At 41.2% G+C, this 20,832-nt stretch overlaps 1 protein-coding gene across 1 annotated transcript in view; it reads left to right on the forward strand.

The window, feature by feature from the left end:
* Positions 1–3,234: 3,234 nt before the first annotated feature.
* Positions 3,235–20,832, forward strand: part of ADAMTS12 (ADAM metallopeptidase with thrombospondin type 1 motif 12) — a 140,230-nt gene continuing 122,632 nt past the window's right edge. Inside the window, exons 1-2 of the mRNA XM_050329514.1 lie at positions 3,235–3,391; positions 8,104–8,465. Of these exons, the coding sequence (XP_050185471.1) occupies positions 3,262–3,391; positions 8,104–8,465 (492 nt within the window). The 5' untranslated portion in view covers positions 3,235–3,261. The remainder of the gene's footprint in view (positions 3,392–8,103; positions 8,466–20,832) is intronic.

The following is a 20,832-nucleotide window of genomic DNA, read 5'->3' on the forward strand; positions in this document are numbered from 1 at the left end:
GCTCACCACTTAAAAATAGCAATCAGTGTTTGAAGATTGATCAGGAATTTGAGTGTGAACCTCCCAAAAAATTTCATTTAATAGAATCACTGACTACTTTACAGTTTGCTTCATTCTAATACTTGGATCTGCCCACAGACATACCATAAGTGGAATGTCAGCAAATATTTTTTGCATGAGTAACTTATGAAATTCCAAAAATCTTTAAAACTATAATGAATTGGAAGTTGAGGGATCCAACAGTCTCTAGTTCAGTTACCAATAGTTAGCTATGTTAAGAGGCTGCATCTCTAAATGAGAAAGTGGGAATAAGAATTAAAAAAAAAAAAAAGGTACTTACAAACTTCAGTCTAAATCTGCCTGAGAAAACAAATCAGTGGATGCAACAATAATTACCAAGCAAACTCCACAGAGTCGTTGGGATTAAGAGTAATTCTCTTTCAGTTCACGTCTCTGCCAATACTCAGTGCCTTTAACATGGCCCACCACATCACTTGTGATTCATCTTCTTAACATTTCTAGTCCAAGCAAACTGTTAAGCTGCCTGTATAGTTCACAGATAATCAGGTCTGGACACTGTTTCACCTTGCATGTGACAGAAAGGGATGTGTCATCCTCCAGAGGATTCTCTCCCTGCTGACTGGAGGAGCAGGTAAGCAAGTGTGTATTAGAAAACTTTTAGGAGACTCTCATTCTTAGTAAAGCGTATTTCCTGACCGTCTTCAGTGGGTTTCATTTTGTAGCAATTCCTCTATGTGAAATCATAGAATTTGTGTTTTAGTTCCTTGCTGCTCACAACCTCTGCTTTCCTGTTTCTCTATACATTTCTACATACGTGTAAATTGCTATACACACATTTCTTTTACTGCTGTCTTGGAAGTCTACTGAAATTTAAAAGAATCCAGATATTGTGTCTATTTTGCCAACCCAGGCTTGACTGTGTCTCTTGACTGTGACCTTTCAATAAATGTACAGGCTTTTCTGTGTGGAGCTGTAGTTACTGAACTTCAATAACTTTGCAAAAGAACACAGCTGATATGGTGCTGTATCCTTTTTACAACTGAGGTTGAGTTGGCAAAAAAAGTTTCAAATACTTTCAAAAAAGGCTCCAAAACCTCTGGTTATGCCTCTTTGGAACAGGAAACCACTGGGAAGAGACAGTGCCATAAATTCCGTTCACTTAAATAGCTGGCCCCAGTATGTACTCACAGCAGGAAAAGTGCTTTCTACTTGCGCCATTTCTTCACATTTTGACTGGATGTGTGTCCTGGTTTTAGCTGGGATAGGGGTAGTTTTCTTCTTAGTAGCTGGTACAGAGCTGTGTTTTGGACACTGTGACTGTGCTAGCTACAGCCACAACACCCCTTAAGTAGGAACCCTACTGTCCCCAGGGTATTTTCTGATACTACACCCAGTGAATCATTTCTTCTGTGTATGTGCATGCTGGCAGAAAGCCCAGGGAGTTATAGATGTTTTAGACCAGATTCCCACACTACTCTTTCTCCACTCTGTATGACTTTTGCATCTACAATTTTTTGTCCTCAAAAAAAAATCCTAACAAAAAAACCCCCATAAAACCAAAACACATTCCCACAAACCCTCTTGAGTTCCTAAAGCTTTTTGTTCTCTGTCATTTCCAGGACTTTTCCTGCTGAGGAAGAATACAAGATGAATCCTGCATGAAATACTGTTATCTCATGTCAGACTCAATGAACACCTACTCAAAAAGATTACTGGAAATCGAAGTAAATAACTAAATGCCTCTCACAGAAGGACTATTTTTCTGATTGCCTTCAAGAAATACGTTAATCCAGTACTTTGTAAATATATGCCCATCCCTTGGACGGTCACCCCTTCTTTCCAGTGCTCCTAGTTAGAAGAGAGCACACGATGACTCCTAAATCAAGCATCACTCTTTTACAAATATTGTGTTTCCAGAGTTACCTTGTCTCAGTCCTGAGGAAAACCACATTTCTACTGGATTTAGAAACCTTTAAAGCTTTAACTCTTTTTTTGCATTTTTGTGCTTTGGAGTCAGGGATTGACAGTTCGCACAGCTGAGGCAGTTGAACTGTGGCAGCCATTCACCTTGGGGAAAGTCTGCCATAAAACCATACAAGAAACCCATAGTAGAGTCACTTTTGGGTGGGAGGCTTTTGAAGTAGATGTGGAACTCAGCCCAAGCTGCAAGCACGGGACAGCACCAAAGTGGGTACCCACCTGTGCAGTGTCAGCCTGGTAGCAACTTCGTCAGAGGCCATGTTAGGGGATCCCTGGCATAGACCACATGACATGCACTTAAAAATGTAGGTGCCAAGTCTGTTAGGAACTTTCCTTACAAAGGGAAGACATTCAGAAGTAACCCCAATGGGACAGCTAAAACACCCAATGACCTCGACACCCTGAGGAGTCTTAGGCTGCATCAGAGGAAGTTTGGGTTGGACATTGGGAAGAATATTTTCACAAAAAAGGTGATTAGACATTGGAATGGACTGCCCAGGGAGACAGGGCAGTCACCATCCCTGGAGGTGTTTAAGGAAACACTGGACGTGGAACTTGGTGCCATGGTCTTGTTGACAAGGTGGTGTTCGGTCATAGGTTGGACTCGATGATCTCAGAGGTCTTTTCCAACCTGACTCTGTGACACAGTCTGGAAGCTGGGCTCTGGCTGCTGAGCCCCGAGGAACCGTGGGCTCCGGGTGCCTCAGGCAGGGCGAGACTCGTGCCGTCCCTTCCCGCTGCAGCGGAACGTGGTGGAAAACGCATCAAACTCCCAGGTGCTTCGAGCACTTTCTCCAGCGGCCGGGAGAACCTCTGCCAGGGCGGGTGCATGTCTGCGAAGCGCCTTCCCCGGGCCCTTCAGCGGAGACCACCAGCGTGCGACCGGGGAGGGGATGCTGCCCTGTACGGGACTGCTGTCCCCGAGCGCTGCCGGGGAGAACGCCCCACTTCGGCCGCAGTGGAGGGCGGAGGTGGGGGCGGCAGCCCCTGTTGGCGGCCTCTCCTCCCCTCCCCTCCCCGCCGGCCCGGCCCGGTTCGCCCCAGCGCGTTAACCCCGGCGGCTCCGAGGCGGGGGCTCTCGGGAGCTACTCCCTCCCTACAGTCCTCCTTCCTCCTCCGGCAGAAACCAGACACCGAGACGGCCCCGCGCAGCCCTTGTGGGGAGCGGCGCCTGTGTCCGGCGGCGCTGGGAGCCGCCCCGGCCATGCCGCGGCCCCGGTAGGCGCCGGCGGGCCCCGCTCGGAGCCGCCCGCCCGCACCATGCCATGTGTCCCGCGGAGCCGGGCGGCGCGCATGGTCTCCCTCTGGCTGCTCGTCCTGCACGCCCAAGCGCCCTGCCTGGGCAGGGCCCCGCCGGCCGGCGGCTCGCCCTTCCCCGACGGCAGGCAAGGTCAGTGCCGGCGGGTTCGGGGTGCGTGGGGGGAGCGGGTCCCATCGCGGGTGTGCTTCCAGCCTTCCAGCCTTCCAGCCGGTGGAGCCGCGGCTCGGTGGCGCTGCTCGCCGCCCCTCCTGCCTGAGCAGCGCCGTGCCGGCCCTCGGGGCTGCCCGGGTTCTCTCCCGCTGGCAGCGCTGCCCTGGGCGCCAGCCGGGACGGGCTGCTCTGCGCCCACGGGTCTGCACCGAGGGCTCAGCGCACTCGGCTGCGCCCTCCTGGCAGTCACCGAGTTCCGCTGTGTAGATGAGGGTATCGCCGAACCCTGGTCTTTTGCTGGTCTTCCTCCTTTAGGGGCAACTCTGTAAATGCCAGAATCATTTTGTACTGCTAAGCTGAGAAAGTTTACTGTCCTGATTATTTATTTATTTTTTTTGAACAAATGCTTGCTTCTGCACTAAAGCAGCGGACGCTACAGAAAGATTGATGTTACCGGGGTTTAACACCCGCTGTGAGCTATTCACGTTCAGTGAGGATGGTAATTGCAAGTCAGACTTTATCTGCGGGAGGGGTCTCTTGAGGCTGCCCTGGCAGGTGGGTTTGGTTTTCGACCCCTTTGGTCCTGGAGGAGTGTAACTCGGCAATTTTATCCTGTTGCCTGTTTAAGGAAAACCGGAGAAGTGGCTCCTAAGGGACAAGAATTATGATTAGATGGAGGACTCTGCCTAGTAGTAGAAGAAAGTGTAGGAGGAAATTTTGCTTCCTGAAAACCTTTTTGATGCAATTAACATCTGTGGTGCTGTCAGTGGGAGAGCTTGAACACAGAGTAAAAAATCTTCTCACCCCTCAGAGAATGGGGAAAGGAAAAGTGTTCAAGTAAGATGCTTGGAAAGCAAACAGTTATCCTGAAGTCAGGTCCTACTGGATTAATTTAAATTCTGGGAGTTACTACATTCCTGTGATTCTACATGGGACAGAGCAGGGATATGACTGCGTTAGCGTGTAGTAGCTGTTTAATTGTCAGGCATTGGGAATGAATGTAGAATTAATTTAACTTTCTAGGCATGCAAAACCTAGGCTTTTCAAACAGCATTGAGTAAAGGGGCAGGGGCAGTTCAAAATGTGGCTAATTGGTTTTGTTTGGTTGGTTTTTTCAGAGGAAGGTTTATTGCAGTGTGAAGGACTAAAATTTGAATCTGGAATAGCTGAAGTGTTCTGCTCCCTCCCCATCTACAAAGAGATGGGACAGTTAAGGATGCCCTTACTGAGTATTGAAGGCCTTTTCCCTGCCATGGAGCTTTGGAACTTGGGGTGCTTCCTGGGTACAGAGCCTTTCTTTGGCTTGCAAAGATGATTCCTCACAAGATGAGCCACGCTAAATCCTATCCCAAGGAATTGTTTGAAAAGAAGCCAGATGATTTTTGGGGCAGATGTAGATGAACTACAAAGAAGGAGATGAAACAATGGCAAATGATGATGTGTAATATTTTAAAGGAATTTTGTCAGGAAACATGTTATCTATCTGAAAGTAATTGTGGTATTCCTGTTATGTGAGACAGATTGTGTATGTGTTTGTCTTTATTCTAATTTATTCACTTTGTGTACAGCCATTCTTAATAAGGCAGTTCTCTGCCATGTGTGGTAAATTTGTATCCACAGAGGAGCAGAACAGACAGTAGTGGTTTTGAACATTATCAGATGTTTTCAATGATTCAGAATTAGGAAGGTCTGCAGGGAGGATTTCTCTGACAACTTAAACAATACTTAGACTAGTCAAACAAGCTTGAAGGGCCTGAACCTTGCTTGTCCTACATGCCCAGAGGGCCTGAGCAGTCAGTGTGATTGCAAGGCAAAGTAGACTTGAGTGTGTCCTGCTCAGTGTGATGATTTGGTCTTGTTTGCAGCACAGATGCAAGCCAGCATGCTCAGGCTGCAGTTCTGGAAAGACAAAACATTCTCTGGAGGTTCACCTGATCTTTCCTGGCCTAGATATCCTGAGCAGTGCCCACTTCATTGGCAGGACTTACCTGGAATGGAGAGGTGTCCAAGGGGGATGCTATGACATGCCAACTCTAAGGCTTGTCAGTGGCACTGATATAAATTCCCTCCATTTATGTTTGCTGCTGCTGCTAATTTTTATGAGAACCTGTGGTGTTTTAATATGAATTCATATTGCCTTAGAAAAATTGAGGCATTCAGTGTTGAAGGATACAGCCCTTATTTTTGTGCAGTTTGGGTTGCATGTATTTAGTTATTCTTTCCTAGAAGAGCAGAAAGGTACCTCACCAAAATCGTACCTCTTATGTTTGTTTTTGACCCTTCTCCAGCTTGAAAGGTCAAGCAGTATTTTAGGCTTAATGTGGAGCTCAATAAATTGTTCTGTTAATGGTAGGATTGCCTTTGCTAACTTCTACCCCACTGTCTAGACAAGATTGATAATGATTACTTGCATAAATACCTTTAGCCTCATCCTGTTAAATTTTTTGTTGCAATAATCTTATTCTCTGGTCTTTTGAAAACTTAATAATTCGTTTCTACAGTTATATTACAGTATATTATTATTTCAGCATAATTCCCCTCTCCAGTGACTAAATGAGTATTTAAGGAGTTTGTGGAAGAAGTTGGATTTCTCTGTTTTGATAATCCTGTTGCCATCCAATTCTTCAGCATTTTCTTCCATTTTACTGACAATGGTGTCTAATTTGCCTTAACCTCTATACACTAATGGCTGTAGTGATGAAATAAAAACTTCCTTGAATAGTTTCAAGTCCAAAACCACAAGTCTTTGGCCTTGCATGGAGCTTAACAGTTAAACCACAAGAAATTAAGCTCAAGACATCAGGCAGAGGCAAATCACACAGTGACAGCAAATGAGTAAATTTTCCTTCAGGCATTTAATTTGATTATTTAGTGAGTTGTGCTGAAAACCATAGAAATGGGGGCCTGGTCTTGCAGCATTCTCTGTTAGCTTGTATTTGCTGGCACGATGTGGGATGTGGGACTTCCCAAAAGACTTGTAATTCAACATCTGCAGTTAAGCTGTATTTTTGCGTGGTTTTTATCTCTTCTGCCTACCTGTTGGTTGTTTTTTTTTTTTTTTTTTTCACTCAGGAGTGTGAGGAAGGGGAGACCTTGTTTTAGCTTCAGCTGCTAAACTGTTTGGCAGCTGGCACTTTTGTGCTATCTAGAGGATGTATAAAATGCAGACATGAAGTTGTGGACTGAGTTTCCAGTGTTTCAGTCCCCTTATGTGGACAAGAGCAGATATCTCTCAGAACCTGTGGTAGGCATTAGTCACAGTGTTGTCAAGACCGGCCACTGTTGAGGCCTAAAGCCCACTGCTGTGACTTGTCCTACAAAGACTCCAAGTCACTGTAGTCCGCTGGAAAGGTTTATGTGCAGACAAATCTGTTGTGTGAGAGAATAATCTTGCTTCTGAAGCAGAGATGCTGCAGAGAGAAGGCCAGATTTCTTGTGTAGCTTTATATATGTGCTGGGAAGTGGGGGTTTTGTGTGTTTCGTTTTGTTTTCTTTTCAGCTGGAAGTGTTTCGGTGCACGTGTCTCAAGGGTCCATGGCCTGAGGAAACACAAGCAGCCACGTCTCATACTGCAGTAATGAGGACAAATGAGATATGTTCCTTCCTGAAGGGGATGAATCCAGACAGCTGTCTGCTTAGGCATGATTTCTCCTCTGTGGCTTTACGGGCAAAGGCAGTGGAGGGAGAAAGTGCCTCTAGAAGGATTGTCTGACCAGACCTAGTCTGGAAGTAGCTGGAATAGGCTAATTGCTTTGTTAAGCAGCTTAATTAATGAATGAAACGTAGTCACTTCTTGAATAAGTGGCTGGGACTTTGGGAATGAAGAGCAGCTCTGGGGAAAGAAAAACTGGAATGGCGTGTTGTCACAACTTCTTTTCAATTAAATATGTTCAGACTGTGATTTCTTGGGCAGAATTCAAGTGGAAGATCTAGCCTCTAGGTTTTGAGTTCTTATGTTCTGTGTTTTACATGAATTTATGTTATTTGCTTGGGGGTTTTGAGTGTCACAGTAATTATAAAAAAAAAAAAAATTGGAAACAGGTGGTGTTTGTTCTGGATCATAGCAGGGGACAAGAATACCAATAACACTCTCTTCCCTTGCTAGATCCGGACAAGTGATAAGATGTCCAATTTTACCCTGGTTGGAACTTCTTGTACAAAAGGTCATGATTACTTCATTCTCTTCAAACCCTTCTTTAAAACTCCCTCCTCTGCTGCAACAGTTGCTAAAGCTGATGCTGAGGTGCTATTACTACAGACTATCAAGCCAGTTAGCGTTCTCTTTGCCTAAGGTTCTGTCTCCTACTTCAGGTCGTCAGCTTTTTGGATGTATGAAGGGGACCTCCTCAATCAGAGCATCATGTGCTGGAGACTTAGGACAGGGAGGGTTCCCAGCCCTCCTGGTGTTGGGAAGGGGTATGTGTGTAACAGTCAAGACTTTTCTATAAGTGGTGACAAATTAATTGAAAAGAAGAATATTTAGCTTCCAAATTGAGTGTTACAATGCTCAATTATAACATTAGAATACAAAGCCCAAATGAGGACTGTGTTGCATGGTAGTCTGTGCACTGTCACTAGGATTTTGTGGTGAATTGCACTCACATTTGAGTTTCCCTTTAAATTGTGTGAAATCTGAACAGGTCAGCACTCACCCTAGTTTTGCTTTCTTTTTTCCCCCCCCTTTCTCTCAGGGCAATTTGTGAAGACATTGCCAGAATACCATGTGGTTGATCCAGCAAGAGTAGATGCAAGTGGGCATTTTCTTTCATTTAACCTGCACCATCACATCTCAAACACGAGGAAGAAGAGAGATCTTGGGAAAAATGAAGATGTTGTATATTACAAAATTAGTCATGAGGAGAAGGATCTGTTTTTTAACTTGACTGTCCACATGGGATTTCTTTCCCATAACTACGTAGTAGAAAGGAGACGTGGCAACCACACTAGTGCGAAGATTGCAACTCATTCAGGAGCTCCTTGCCACTTCCTTGGCACAGCATGGCAGCCAGGTTTCGAGAGTGGGACAGCAGCAATCAGCACTTGCAACGGCCTGGTAAGTGATGTGACCTTTACTGGGATTCTGGGCTAGTTCTGCTGCCATTACAACTCAGCTGGGGTACTGGTGGATGAATATACATATGTTAAGAAGCTGGATGAGCCAGTGTGATACCTTACAGGCATAATGCTGAGAAAGAGTCAGTTTAATTCTACATATGTCCTTTGGACTTTTGGAAGAGAGAATTGGAAGGCCAAAAGTTGATGCTGAGGCCCTTTAGCATTTACTTTTAGCTATTTTTTTGTTTTGTTTTGTTGGTTTTTGTTTGTTTGTTGGTTTTTTGTGTTTTTTTTTTTGTTTTTTTTGTTTTTTTTTTTTTGGTTGGTCTGAACTGAACACCTCTATCAGTCGTACAGTTTGAAGCCATCCAAATATTGAGTCATTGCTTTGATTCCATTAGTAGCTGGAGTGGCTTTACAGCGCATCTGGATATGACCTTCTGTTCTATTTTCCTCTAAAAAGAATGCAGCTCAGGTGCACTGAAACTGCTCAGTGAATCAAATCAACTGCCGGTATGTTGGGAAAACTCAGTGACTTACTCCAGAACCGCACTGCATCTTCAGATATAAAATAGTAGGTTAGATGCAACCTTAGCCAGAGCTTCAAATTCAAGCCTGAAGCACTGCTAGGCATCTCTCACTTTGAAGAGCACTTAAGGCTGGAACTTGAAGTCCTACATTTCTCAATATCCTGTGGTTCACACTGAGATACGGGGATGGAAACCTTATTTTTTTCCATGCTTGCTTTTTTTTTTTTTTTTTTTTTGGTCACAGTCACAGATTAAGCTTCTGTTTCTAGAGCACAAGGCTGACTATGTCTTGTCAGGGAGGGAAAGAAGAGACAGGCTAGGGAGTGATGGTTCTTTTTTGAGTCTGAACACCAAGGTGAGTGTGTTTTAAGTCCAGCCTTTCCCTGCCGACCTGTCAGTATCAAAGTTGTTCCTTGCTGTTGAGCTGTATGAAGCATTCAGAAACTATGGGAAGTCGGCACTCTGGCAGTGTATGAAAAGCAATATGAAGACAGCTCTGATATAAATGAAATGGGAACCTCTAGAGTCTTACACAAGTGCTCATAACACTTTTGGCACGTTACCAGGAGAAACAGGCTATTTCTTGAGGTCAGAAGCTTTAGTCCCACAGGCATGAAGGTCAGGAATGTTCCAAGTAATATTTCCAGTGGGGAATAACTTATCAAAATTTTCCCGAAACATGTTGCAGTGATGCAAGGCCAGTAAGGAAAAGGACAACAAGTAGTTCCTGTGGTTGGTTTGTCTTGTGCTCTACCAGAATGTCTTTGTTATTTTGCCTTAGGATGAGAACTTGAAAATGACCTGCTAGATCTTCATTATGCCTTCTGAAGTATTTAGTCTGCAATAAGGATTAAAAACCAAAACTCAAATTGCATTTTAAATTCAACTCTGCAATATCCTTAAAAATGATGCTTTCACTTGGATTGCAAATGTTTTGAGTTTTTTATTTTGATTTGAAGGTTTTTGTCAAAACACCTTTCTTGTATTAGAAAAACGATATTGTGGGGGGTTTTCCCTCCTATCCCAAAATTAAACTTTGAAAATATATAATAATATATGTATTATATTATTTATAATATAATATATATTTATAATATAATATATTATTATTAATATATAATAATAAATTAGTTCAGGTTGAATTAATAGGTTTTGCCTCTGGGCAAAAGCATGATAGTTTTTATGTGATGATTTTTGAAGTCCAGAAGTCACTGCTCTGAAAGGGTTGCAATAGGAGTTGGGTCTGTATCTCTTGATTCTTCTGTGTGCTACAAGCTGGGGAAAGGTGGTTTAGCTTGCTTTTCTCCTGAAAGTTATCCAAAAGATCCAGTATCATCTGAAAGTGTTTATTAATGAATAGTTTTGCCCGCATTGAGTAATGCATCCTGGTTTTTAGAATAAAAACGTGGCATTTCTGAAACTTCTTTGTGGTGGTCTGCTACTTTCTAAGCTTTAGTGGTGATTTATTTTCATCCTGGTGATCCCAAATTTTATTCCTCTTCAGCATCAATTCAATTTTTACTTTCTACCCCCTCCCCTGGAATGCTTTGTGATTTTTTGCTTTGAAAAGATTTTTTTCTGTTTATTCTTATGAAGGGGGAAAGAACTGAGAATAGGTAAACACCATGGAATTAGAGCAGTTTTTTTGAGATACTAAACACCTATCCCATGAAGAGAAATGTGGGAGATTAAAGTACTTGATAAAAAAAGTTGTGTGAAGCAATGAGTTGCATAGGGCACGTTTATAAGGATCCTTGGGGCTGAGATGGGAAGATAAAACAGTGTGTTTGAAAGGTGCCAGCTTCATGGAATGTGCTTTGGTAGCTGTGGCTGCTGCACCTGTGACCACCTGGGTCAGGACTGCGCTCCGAGTGTGTGCCTTGGCAAAGGGGTCCCCAGTAACACTTAGCTCCTCATTCCACCACTACAAGCTGAAAGAGTGCTGATGTGCTCATAACTGGTGAAAACCAATATCTTAGCTTTCAAATACAGGGATCAGGAACATTAGTGATGCCCCTTCCCTGATGCTGTTTTGGCTTGAGAGCCAAATATAATAGAGACCTAAATATATAAAATGAAAAACATACTGTACTTTTTTTTTTTTTTTTTGGTTGTTGTTGAGATAGTCTTTAATAGGCTCAATGAAGCACCAATTTGCTGTGGTAACGAGTGACACAGAAAACTGTTTGATCTTTAAGTTTGTAATTTTTGGCTTTCTTGGCCATAGGAGCTGATAAAAAATTATAACACTGGGAAATACTGATTTGGTTAAATAAGTATGCTTTATGGAATATCTCTTTTGTTGACATTTTTAGTGTGAAATGGTTGCATTACTGTTTTGTAATTTTGTCCAAGTGAATTGCTTATGTCATATTTTTCAATGCTGTTGCCCCCAACCCCCATTTAAAAATGACAGCCTAAATTGGGGCCAAAATTTATTTTAAAATAAAAATCTAAACACACCTCTGGGAAGGGAATATTAGTTTTAGTCCTCTTTCTGTAATGACTTCCTCCCTTGTCAAGTCTGTTCTGGTTTGTGTTTGACAGTTTCATAATTTCCAGGAAAATAGCAGTGTATAAGAACCAAACAAAGACGCGGGGTGTAGGCTTGTGTTTGTCATAAAAATAGCTCACACAGTGCACTAAAACCACTGAAAATCTAGAAATGGATTTTCATCTCCCTTACATTTTCACTTTGAAATGTATTCCTACTTCCATTGACCATTACATAGGCATCGCTAATGTATTCGTCTGTTCCCAAAATGGCCTGCAGGGGAAATAACAGAGTGACAGTTTTGAGATGTATGAATGGGCGGGACAGCCATTGCATGACTTCGTTCTTTTTTAAAAATGTAACCGTGTCTCTATTTTTCATAAGTAAAGATGGAAAAAATGTGATTCATAAAGGGATTTGGGCAGAACTGGATAAGGGTACAGAGAATAAACTAGCAGAGATCTGGAGGAACGAAGCTGTATTTTTCAAATCTGCTTTTTTTCTAACGCTTTGTGAGATCTTAGTTTGCCGTTTAGGCTAAATAGATCATGACCATCTTAACAGGTTGAAGAACCTGATGCTGTAAGCTCTGCCTCTTCCTCTCTGGGTCAGTTGTTTAGTAAAGTCTTTTTGCACTTCTGAGCCTTGTTGAATAATGCATGAGACTTTTAACATGGGAAGAGTGGGAGAGACCTTGCTGTTTATTTTGGGTCACAGTTGGAGGAGGGAACCCCAGGGAGGGAGTCACTACTAGAAAACAAGAAAGGTATCAAACTGTGGCACTTGGAAGGAGAGCAGACATGAAATTAGATACAGGAAAATTTCCAAGATGAAGTAAAGGGAGAAAATAGATTATTTTTTTTATCTTTGAAAATAATATTTGGATTGGCTATTCTGCCGGGCTATTTAGGGCACACTTCTAATAATGCTGTAAGTTTCCACAATACCTTTTCACAGAAGGGTATAATGAACTTTTCCAGATACTAATGTCTTACTTGTCAGTTGTGTGTTAGTCCTGAGGTCCCTTGTGTTGCAGCTTGTCCCCTCAGTAGGGCTGGGAGGGAGCAAAGCCCAGTGAAGTTGAATGAATACCCTAGGTTTATGCACTGGATCCTATAGAGCTGGGAAGTGAATTTTCCTTTGATAGTCTATCCTCTTCATTAGGAACAAGGCCCTCTTTTATCCGTCAGTAACACAGACATTGTTTATAGTATTTTTAGATGACAGAGCATCATTAAGGCTTTGTTTCCTTGACACTTGTTTACAGTGTAGAGCTGTTAATCGACAGTTGCTTCTGGTAATACGTTTATCTTCAAAGGCTGTGCAAGCATGAGCATGGATAAGGCAGAAGAACGAAAGGACATTAGTATGGGAATTGAGAATGATCTGTTCACTTGTACCTGGTAAGCTCCTGGCCATGCAGGTCATGTGGACAGATCGAGCTTTGGCTTCTTCAGCTAGTCAGGGGGTTGTCTCTGTCCTGATAGGCATCAGCGTTTTCAAAAAGTGCTGTATGCCTTTGAAAACCAGGTGCCTTTGCCCAAGATTTTTGAAAGATTTGGTCCACCTCAGTTCTTCTTTCTGTGCCAAGCCACTGTCAGGCCAGCCCTTTGTGAACCTTTAATTGGTGTTTGTGTGACTGTTTATGTAGCTGCTGGTAGCAGATGCTCCAAGTGGGACCTCTCTGGGCACATCTTGCCTGCCCTGACATGTCTGACATGAAGTAGAATAGTGGCTGAATTCTGCTTGAATGTAACCATTCTCTTATTGCAGGATATCACCGTTATATGAAGGTCAGAATGAGCTCTGGTACTCATGCAGTGTCCCCTATACTCTTAATCTAGTCCACTCAGTGTAGCATAAAATCTACCAAAAGCATTTTGTCTTTAGCATCAGTTTTGGGGAATTCAGCACCATCGCTGTTCTCCTGCTACATGCTAGGAAGCTTTTCTAGTTAATGTGAGATGCTTTTTTCATGCTGATCCATATCTTATTGTCTTATGATCTGTCCTAAGTTGAACAGTTCTGCGCAGGTGCTGTAACAGTGGTAATATGTCCTGTGACAGTGGTCTAATACTGCTGTTCAGACTTTCCTCTCCTAAAGATATGAAAAATACACATCAGCATGTTGAACTTCTTGGTGTTTTCTGTAAATGATGTTTAAGAATAAAGGAATCTTTCAACAGCTTTATAATATTTATTTTAAAGTAAAGGAAAATTGAAATGCATTGCTAAACTTATAATAGGTATGTTTGTCTGCTTCTGTATGTCTCAGTGTGTGAGACTGTTCGATTATTGACGATTTGTTTGTTAATCTGTTGGTAAAAGTAGTTACCAGAGCTTTGCAGAGCGTATGTATTACCCAGTTCATTCCTACAGCCCAGAAGAATAACCATATGTTTCTACTCCACTGTATTATACCTTCAACTAGGAAAATTGTTTTTCTTCAAATGGAAATGTCTTCTGATTATTAAAAGTGGCAAAGTACATAAAGTATGTGACAGTGCAGAAAGACAATTACGTGTGTAACCTTTTCTTCACGTGAACTTGTGACCATCTGAAACTGGATCCAGCCCTGGTCCCTGGTCTGTGATTGTACAGCCCCGTGACACATCTGGGCACGTGATATTTTGGTGGCTGTTATTTCAAGAGTTGAGTTGGAGTGTGTTCTGTAGTGCTACCTCAAATAAGTGAATTCCATTCTGGGAACAAGGCTACTGGGAGACAAATACACAAGTTCTTTGTGGATCTCTTCCTTTTCACTCATCTCTTTCTTCCTCTAAGACAGTCTCTTGCACCTATTGTTTGTCTTTTCCCTGTTTTGTTGCACTTGGTGGGTCCTGCTTGTGGTTGGAAATGTGGTCCTATCTGCCAGTCATGTCTTCTCAGATGTCAGTGACATCTCCATTGGTGATAATCTACTGTAACCAAAATGTTGGAATAAAGTGTTTGGAGAATGCCAGGCATGAAGGCAAGCTGCCAGCCCTTTCCTTGTGTACAGGAATTGCTCTGTGGTTGGATACAATGGAGCTTCCAAAGTCTAATTTTTGCAAGTTGGCTTGTTCTAGCAAGTGTAAAGAGGGAAAGACCTGCTAAATAACTTGGCTATGTCTTCTAATATGCAGTAGCATGGAAAATACTCTGAGTAGAAGAATGTATACTGAAAATAAATGCAGTGTCTGCTGTGCATCTCTTCTGTGTTTTGTTTGGTTTACCTGTTTTCTCCATAATAATAATAAATATCTGAATACTTTCCTTGATTGCCTAGTGTTGTGGTTGTGTTGTGTGGTTCTGTTTTTATTTTTGAAGATGATCACAAGGATGTGTGGTGGTGTGTGTGGTTCTTTCCCCCCACCCCCATCCCTCAACAGATTCATCCTTCAAACTTTGATTAGTATTTGCTGCAGTACTTTAACACCCATCCATTTACTTTGTGTTTGAACTTCAACTATCCATCTGCCAGCTCCCTTCCCCCAGTCTTTTGTCTGCAAAAATACTCTAATTGACAGGTCAAACGAATCTCATCAGTGATCTCAATACATGAGAATCCGGCTGTGTCTGTGGCTCCTGCTTTTGGCCTTGTCACCTTTAACCAACATGAAGTTGTTAGCCCAGAAGCTGGGTATGACTGGAGTTTTTATAATGTAGTCGTGTGTTATGCTTCAGTGGAAGAGTCACTGATGGGGTAGGTTAAAATAAGGATTAGTCAGTATGAACTGATTTGGATGGAGTACCCAGAATTAGAATTCTCCTTTAAGATAATGTTTTTCTTGGAAAATGAAAAATTGATTATTTTTTTAATGTAGTTTTAAGAACTCTTATTCTCTTTTTAAAATATGTATCTACATATTTGCTAATTATTTTTGAATATTATTAGTTTCCATGAGTGAGTCTTTTTAATCAATCTGCTATGTGTGGGGTTTTTTTTAATTTTTTTTTTTTTTTCTGAAAGTCTCACTCATGATTTCATGACTTTGGTCTTTTTTGTAAAAAGTATATGACTGCTGAGGGAAAACTGTGAGATTGTGACTTCAGTGTAAAGATTCAGGACGCAGAAGTAAAAAATGTGCATAACACCTATTTTACCTCAATTCTTAATAATGTGAGGTTTGTAATATGGTCTGTTCTTTGTTTCTTCTAGTATCTTTGGAAGTTGTTGGCCAAATTCAGCCCAATCTGAAAGAGAGATGGAGGTATCAAAGCCATTAAATTCTTATGAATTTTACAGATAAAAGTGGGAACTTCTGATCAGTGAAATGATGGATGGGCACATGCAGGGTGACCAGTGGCTTAGCACAGTTGTAAGTTGTTACAGAACAGGGTGCAGTGCTACCCATGGCCCTGCTGATAGTGAGGAGTGATGGAGGATTCAGGAGAGATTGGAGAAAATTACTTTATGTGAGAAAATGGAACACATGAGAGAACTAAATCTGTAGGGAAACAAGGCTTTGACTGTTCTGCGGTTAATAGAATTTTTTTTCTTTAATCCATTTTCAAGATATTGAGAGGAGTGGTCCAGCTCAGAAGTAAACAGCATTGTTTGCACTGGTTGCCATATTAATAACATGCTGTACCTGCTCCCCATCACAGCATGTATTTTGTATGTAATCATTAATAATGAGCTGAAGAAAGGGTAAGAGCTGAAACTTTTCTACATACCCGGTCAGTGATGCATATAATGTGACATTAATAGGGACAAATCTTGCCAACTGCATGCTTAATTTTGTAGCTCTTCAAAGAAAAGGAAATTAGGAAGAAAAGCCTGTCTTGCTTCTATTCTGAGCACACAAACGCTAGCAAGTTGTTTGGTGGTGAACAGCAGTGGGTGATATTAACAAGAGTCTCAAATATCTCTGTCTGCTGCTTGCAGTTAGAGGATAGATGTGCAAGTGGTACTTTTTCTTCAGCTGTGTGAGCCTGGCTTCTGACACCAGCTCAAAAACAGCAGCCTGAAGATCCCATCCTGCCTCTTCAATTCTCTTTGTCTGTGAGAGACGAGCAGTTGCAGTCTCTGAAAAATACCAGCATCAGGACATGGTTGTGTATACATATTTATCAGACACACAGATATGCAAATTTGTATACATGTATGTAGGTCTGTCACACTGCAGCTAAAGCTCCTGGGTTAAGATCTAAGTGGTGTGCTGAGGCAGCAAATTGCTTGTTTGTTTGTTTTAAGAATCTGGTGCTTAACAATGGAGTTTCCTACCCCATTTGTAAATTACAACAGAATTTAAGTATTTAGTGATTTAGTCTAGCATATTTATGTGCTTTATATCCACACTGGCTCCAGGGTATGCTCTGGAGAAGGACTCATCTGAAGTTTCAAGCATTAAAAATAAATAAGTAGTCATGAAAAAGCTGGTTGTCTTGGCTAAACAGTGCCTGTGTTTAAATGCATTCATTGTGTGTTCCAGTTCTCAGGGCAAACAACAAATCCTTAATAAACTGCTTGTTGATGCATGGAAATCTCAGGAGCAGATTTAAACCTATTGTCTTTGCAACTCTCAGTAAAGGCTCAGGCAGATACAGGTTTTGATTTGAAGTTTTCTTTTGTTAAATTTCACTCCTTTTCCCCCATTTTTAAATGTATATATTTGAAACAAAGACAATTCTAAATGTGCAATACAAACTTGAATATCTCTTCAGTTGTATGCAGTGTTTGTCTGTTTCCTTATCTAGAACAATCATGGGCCAAATCTGGTCAAAATCGTAAGAATGGAGACTATGGATAGGGTGAATGTCTGTTTTATCAAGCATCCTCTGTCCAGCAATGACAATACCTAGGGAAGAGAAGAACATGGCAGTAGGACATCTCCCCTTTGTTCATCTTTGCTTATGTTTTCAATTCAGATCAAATTTCTTGATGAGAATCTGTTGATGAATTAGTATTTCACATATTTTCTGGGTATCCCATGACTCACTTTTTGTTAGAAATAGGAATCTTTACTATGAATTATAACACTTAAAAATGGATTTAGATGTATCTTCATTTGTTTTTCACTAGCTTTCTATCAGCTTGATTTGAAACTTCCTGAAGGTATTGTCTTGGAGGAGAGAGCGAACAGTCAAACACTGAGCACAGTGTTTGAGAAGGTTTACTTAGTGGCATACTGTATTCTTAATAATTTTTTTCTTGGTAATTCCAAACACTTCACAAGTATTTTGGTAAGTTGTTGAGATTGTTTTTTTATATAGCTCCAATTTTTTTTCCCCATGGAAACATCTGTTCAAGTTCCTATTTGTGCACAGTAACAGGTGGGTGAGAGCCCATCTGCTGCCTTTCCCCCTTCAGAGTGAAATGCTTTATCAATTTCAGTATTCTGCAGTGAATTACATTTTTATTGCTTCTTGTCCTGCTGCTCAGTCTCAGGAGTTTTCTGAAGTTCATTGGTTCTCCTTTGTCCTTACTCTCCTGAATTGCCTCTTGCAATTTTGTTATATCCTGTATAACAGACTGTAAACTAATTTTTAATCCAAATGTAAATACGAGGAAATTGGTTAAAGGAAACAAGGCCATAGCAGAGGAACTTCATTATTAATAAAAACATACACAAAAAAAGGTGCTTTTGCAAAGGAATTACTATAAAATTGCTGAATTACTAACTGTGAGATATAATCTATCATTTAAATTCACCCTAGACGGGGCAAATTTGTAAACAATGAGATATCTCAAATGGCAGGAAAGTAAATGGATAAAATGAGCAACTGATGGAGAAGAATTCCAGAAAAGTAGTGAGAAAGCAGTCTTTAACACAGGATATCCCTAACTGGAAGGTTACCAGAACATCTGGAGGTCAGTCGTTGTGTCCTTTGATCTTTGTACTGTTCTTGCAACCTTTTGATACGAACCTGCTCTTGTCTGCTACCAAAGGTTACTGAGTTGAAAGGATCTTTATTTTATTCCATTCTGGTCATTGCTGTGTTCTTATGGCACAAGGTGTGTAATGGGTTTTCACCAGTCCAGAGTATTTTTGCAATATCTGTTTGTTAATATAGGTGTCCTTCTCTTGAAAGTTGTGCGTGGAGTGGAAAACAAGAATTGGCTGCTGTTGCTGCCATGAGGCATGAGTAGTTCTTTTTAAATTAGGTTCTTCCTGGCTTCATTTTTCATATGAAATCTGGAAGTCCTTTGTGGCTCTTTGTGCTCAAAGAGCCTTGGTAGATCCTAATGTTCATTAATCTGTCTTTACCGTGTCTATAGATGACACCAAAGTGTTTGAAATGCATTGCCTGCATATTTCACAACAGCTGTTGATTTTTTCCTAATAACTCATAGTCAAAGGGAGAAACTGTAGCTCTTCCCTGAATAGATTTTTACATCATGTCAGTCCAGAATGGCTCAGTACTTCCTTAGAGTTTTTGATGTATCTTCATATAGTCTAGTTAAATTACAGCTGGTAGCAGAAGTTGTCAAAAAGTGACAGGTGCATATAACCTCCTTTTCATCTAAATGCACAGCAGAAGCTACTGCTGTTTCTTTAAAGTAGTACCCCAGTCTTACCAGTCAGAAAAAAAGGGATAAATTAGAAAAGTACAGGTTTCTCCTTACGCAGGGAACTGCATGTTTCTTATTTTATTGCTAGCTAAGCTACAGAGACATCATGCCACTTGTTTATCCAATTAAGTGCTCTCTTTTAAATCAGGAAATAGACTTCACTTGGCTTTGGAGAAGAGATCTAAAGTCTGACAGTAGTAGCAGTTCAAGAGAGAGATGCCAAGGAGAGTTATAAAGCTAAATGACCATTACTGCTCCTGTGGAAGGCAATCCAAACCTAAGGAGGGAATGAAACTGGAGAGCGTAAATTAGCTTCGACTAACCACAAAGCCCCTGCCAGCAGTAGTAATCACTGTCTTCCAGGAAAAGTAGTAACTGTCTGTTGAAGGAGTGTAATGTTAAATATGAATATTTTTGTAAGATAAATAGAAATAATAAACACATAATTAATTAAATATCATGCCAGATTGTCAGCTCTGCTGATTTTCACAGGTGAGGTTTTAGGCTGTCGAATTTATTTTGTAGCAGTGCTCTGAACTGCTCTGGTCATTAGAAAGAAATATTATCTCCAGCCCAGTTGTGTTATCCTTTGGGCCATTTTCTTGTAATTAGGACACGTCATCTTCTGGCAACCCAGCGGAGCAGCTTTTAGCATAGTCTCTCCATGTTGTGGCTGTGAATGTTGCTTTATATGGTACTATTTCTAGTTAAGTTGATTATCATAACACTTCTCAAGAAATGCGTTCCGTAAAGAGCTGAATGACAATTAGGTATTTTAAAATATAAACCAGCCAAGTTTGTTTACGGAGACTGAAGCTAGCCAAACTGAGCTGCATTTTTCATCCTTTGACAAATGTTCTGTGTTTCCCCATTATTAAAAATTTCTATTCTTTGACCTATAAAGTCCCATCCAGCACTTGCATGGAAATTCATTATTCATCCAGACACTACAGTGTGAAGATTCAAGATGCAGAACCATTTACAGAGTCTGTAAATGGATGAATGTTGTGGGAATTAAAAGTCCAAATCAGAAAAGCACATGAGGCATAATAGCTCAGATTCTCACAGTGGATGGACTTCTGTGAAGTGTAGGAATGTGAACTGTCAGTCTGCCACTGGCATTCCAGACTCTTAGCCCTCGTACTGGCTATTTTTGTGTACAAGTCAGGAGATCAGAGTGATCTGATTTAAAAATAAATAAAAATAAAAAAATCTAAACAGAAAACCTCCACTAACCTACCCCCTCCCCCTCAAACCCTTAAACTTCAACCAGTGTGCCTAGGGCCTTTTTTTCTTTTTTTTAAGCTGATTACAACACAAGGTCTCTTTAGGAGTTTAACCTGATCATGGCAGCAGATTGAGCTGTTTATCTGTATTAGATCTGTAACAATTCCACAGAGAACTGAGTAGTATTCTTCACTGTCCTTTGTCCAGTGTAGAATCAAATCAGGTCACCAATTTATACTTACATGATACATCTACCACTGGAGAAGCACTACTGTGACACAACTAATAGAAGTCATGTTGGACATCTGGGGATGTATTTGCTTTTTAGTTTGGGGGGGGGTGTTTGTACTTTATTACTAGCGTGATGTTACTCTTGGGAGAAAAAAGAAAAAAAATCCCGAGTCAAGCAGAGATTAGAATAATATGGGAAAATATGACTAAAGGTTCACTTAGAATACGGAAGGCATTTCTTATCACTCAGCTTGGAAAAGAACTTGTGGGAAGTATCACATCTTATTTTACTATTCCCCAGGTGTTTGCATTCGGCATTTTTGGGCAATAGGATTGAAGGGTAAGATGTTGCTGTGAGCCAGTCCTCTTTTTATATGTGAGATTT

Source organism: Myiozetetes cayanensis, unplaced genomic scaffold, assembly GCF_022539395.1.
Source record: "Myiozetetes cayanensis isolate MyiCay16 unplaced genomic scaffold, myiCay2020 scf4, whole genome shotgun sequence".
NCBI lineage: Eukaryota > Metazoa > Chordata > Aves > Passeriformes > Tyrannidae > Myiozetetes > Myiozetetes cayanensis.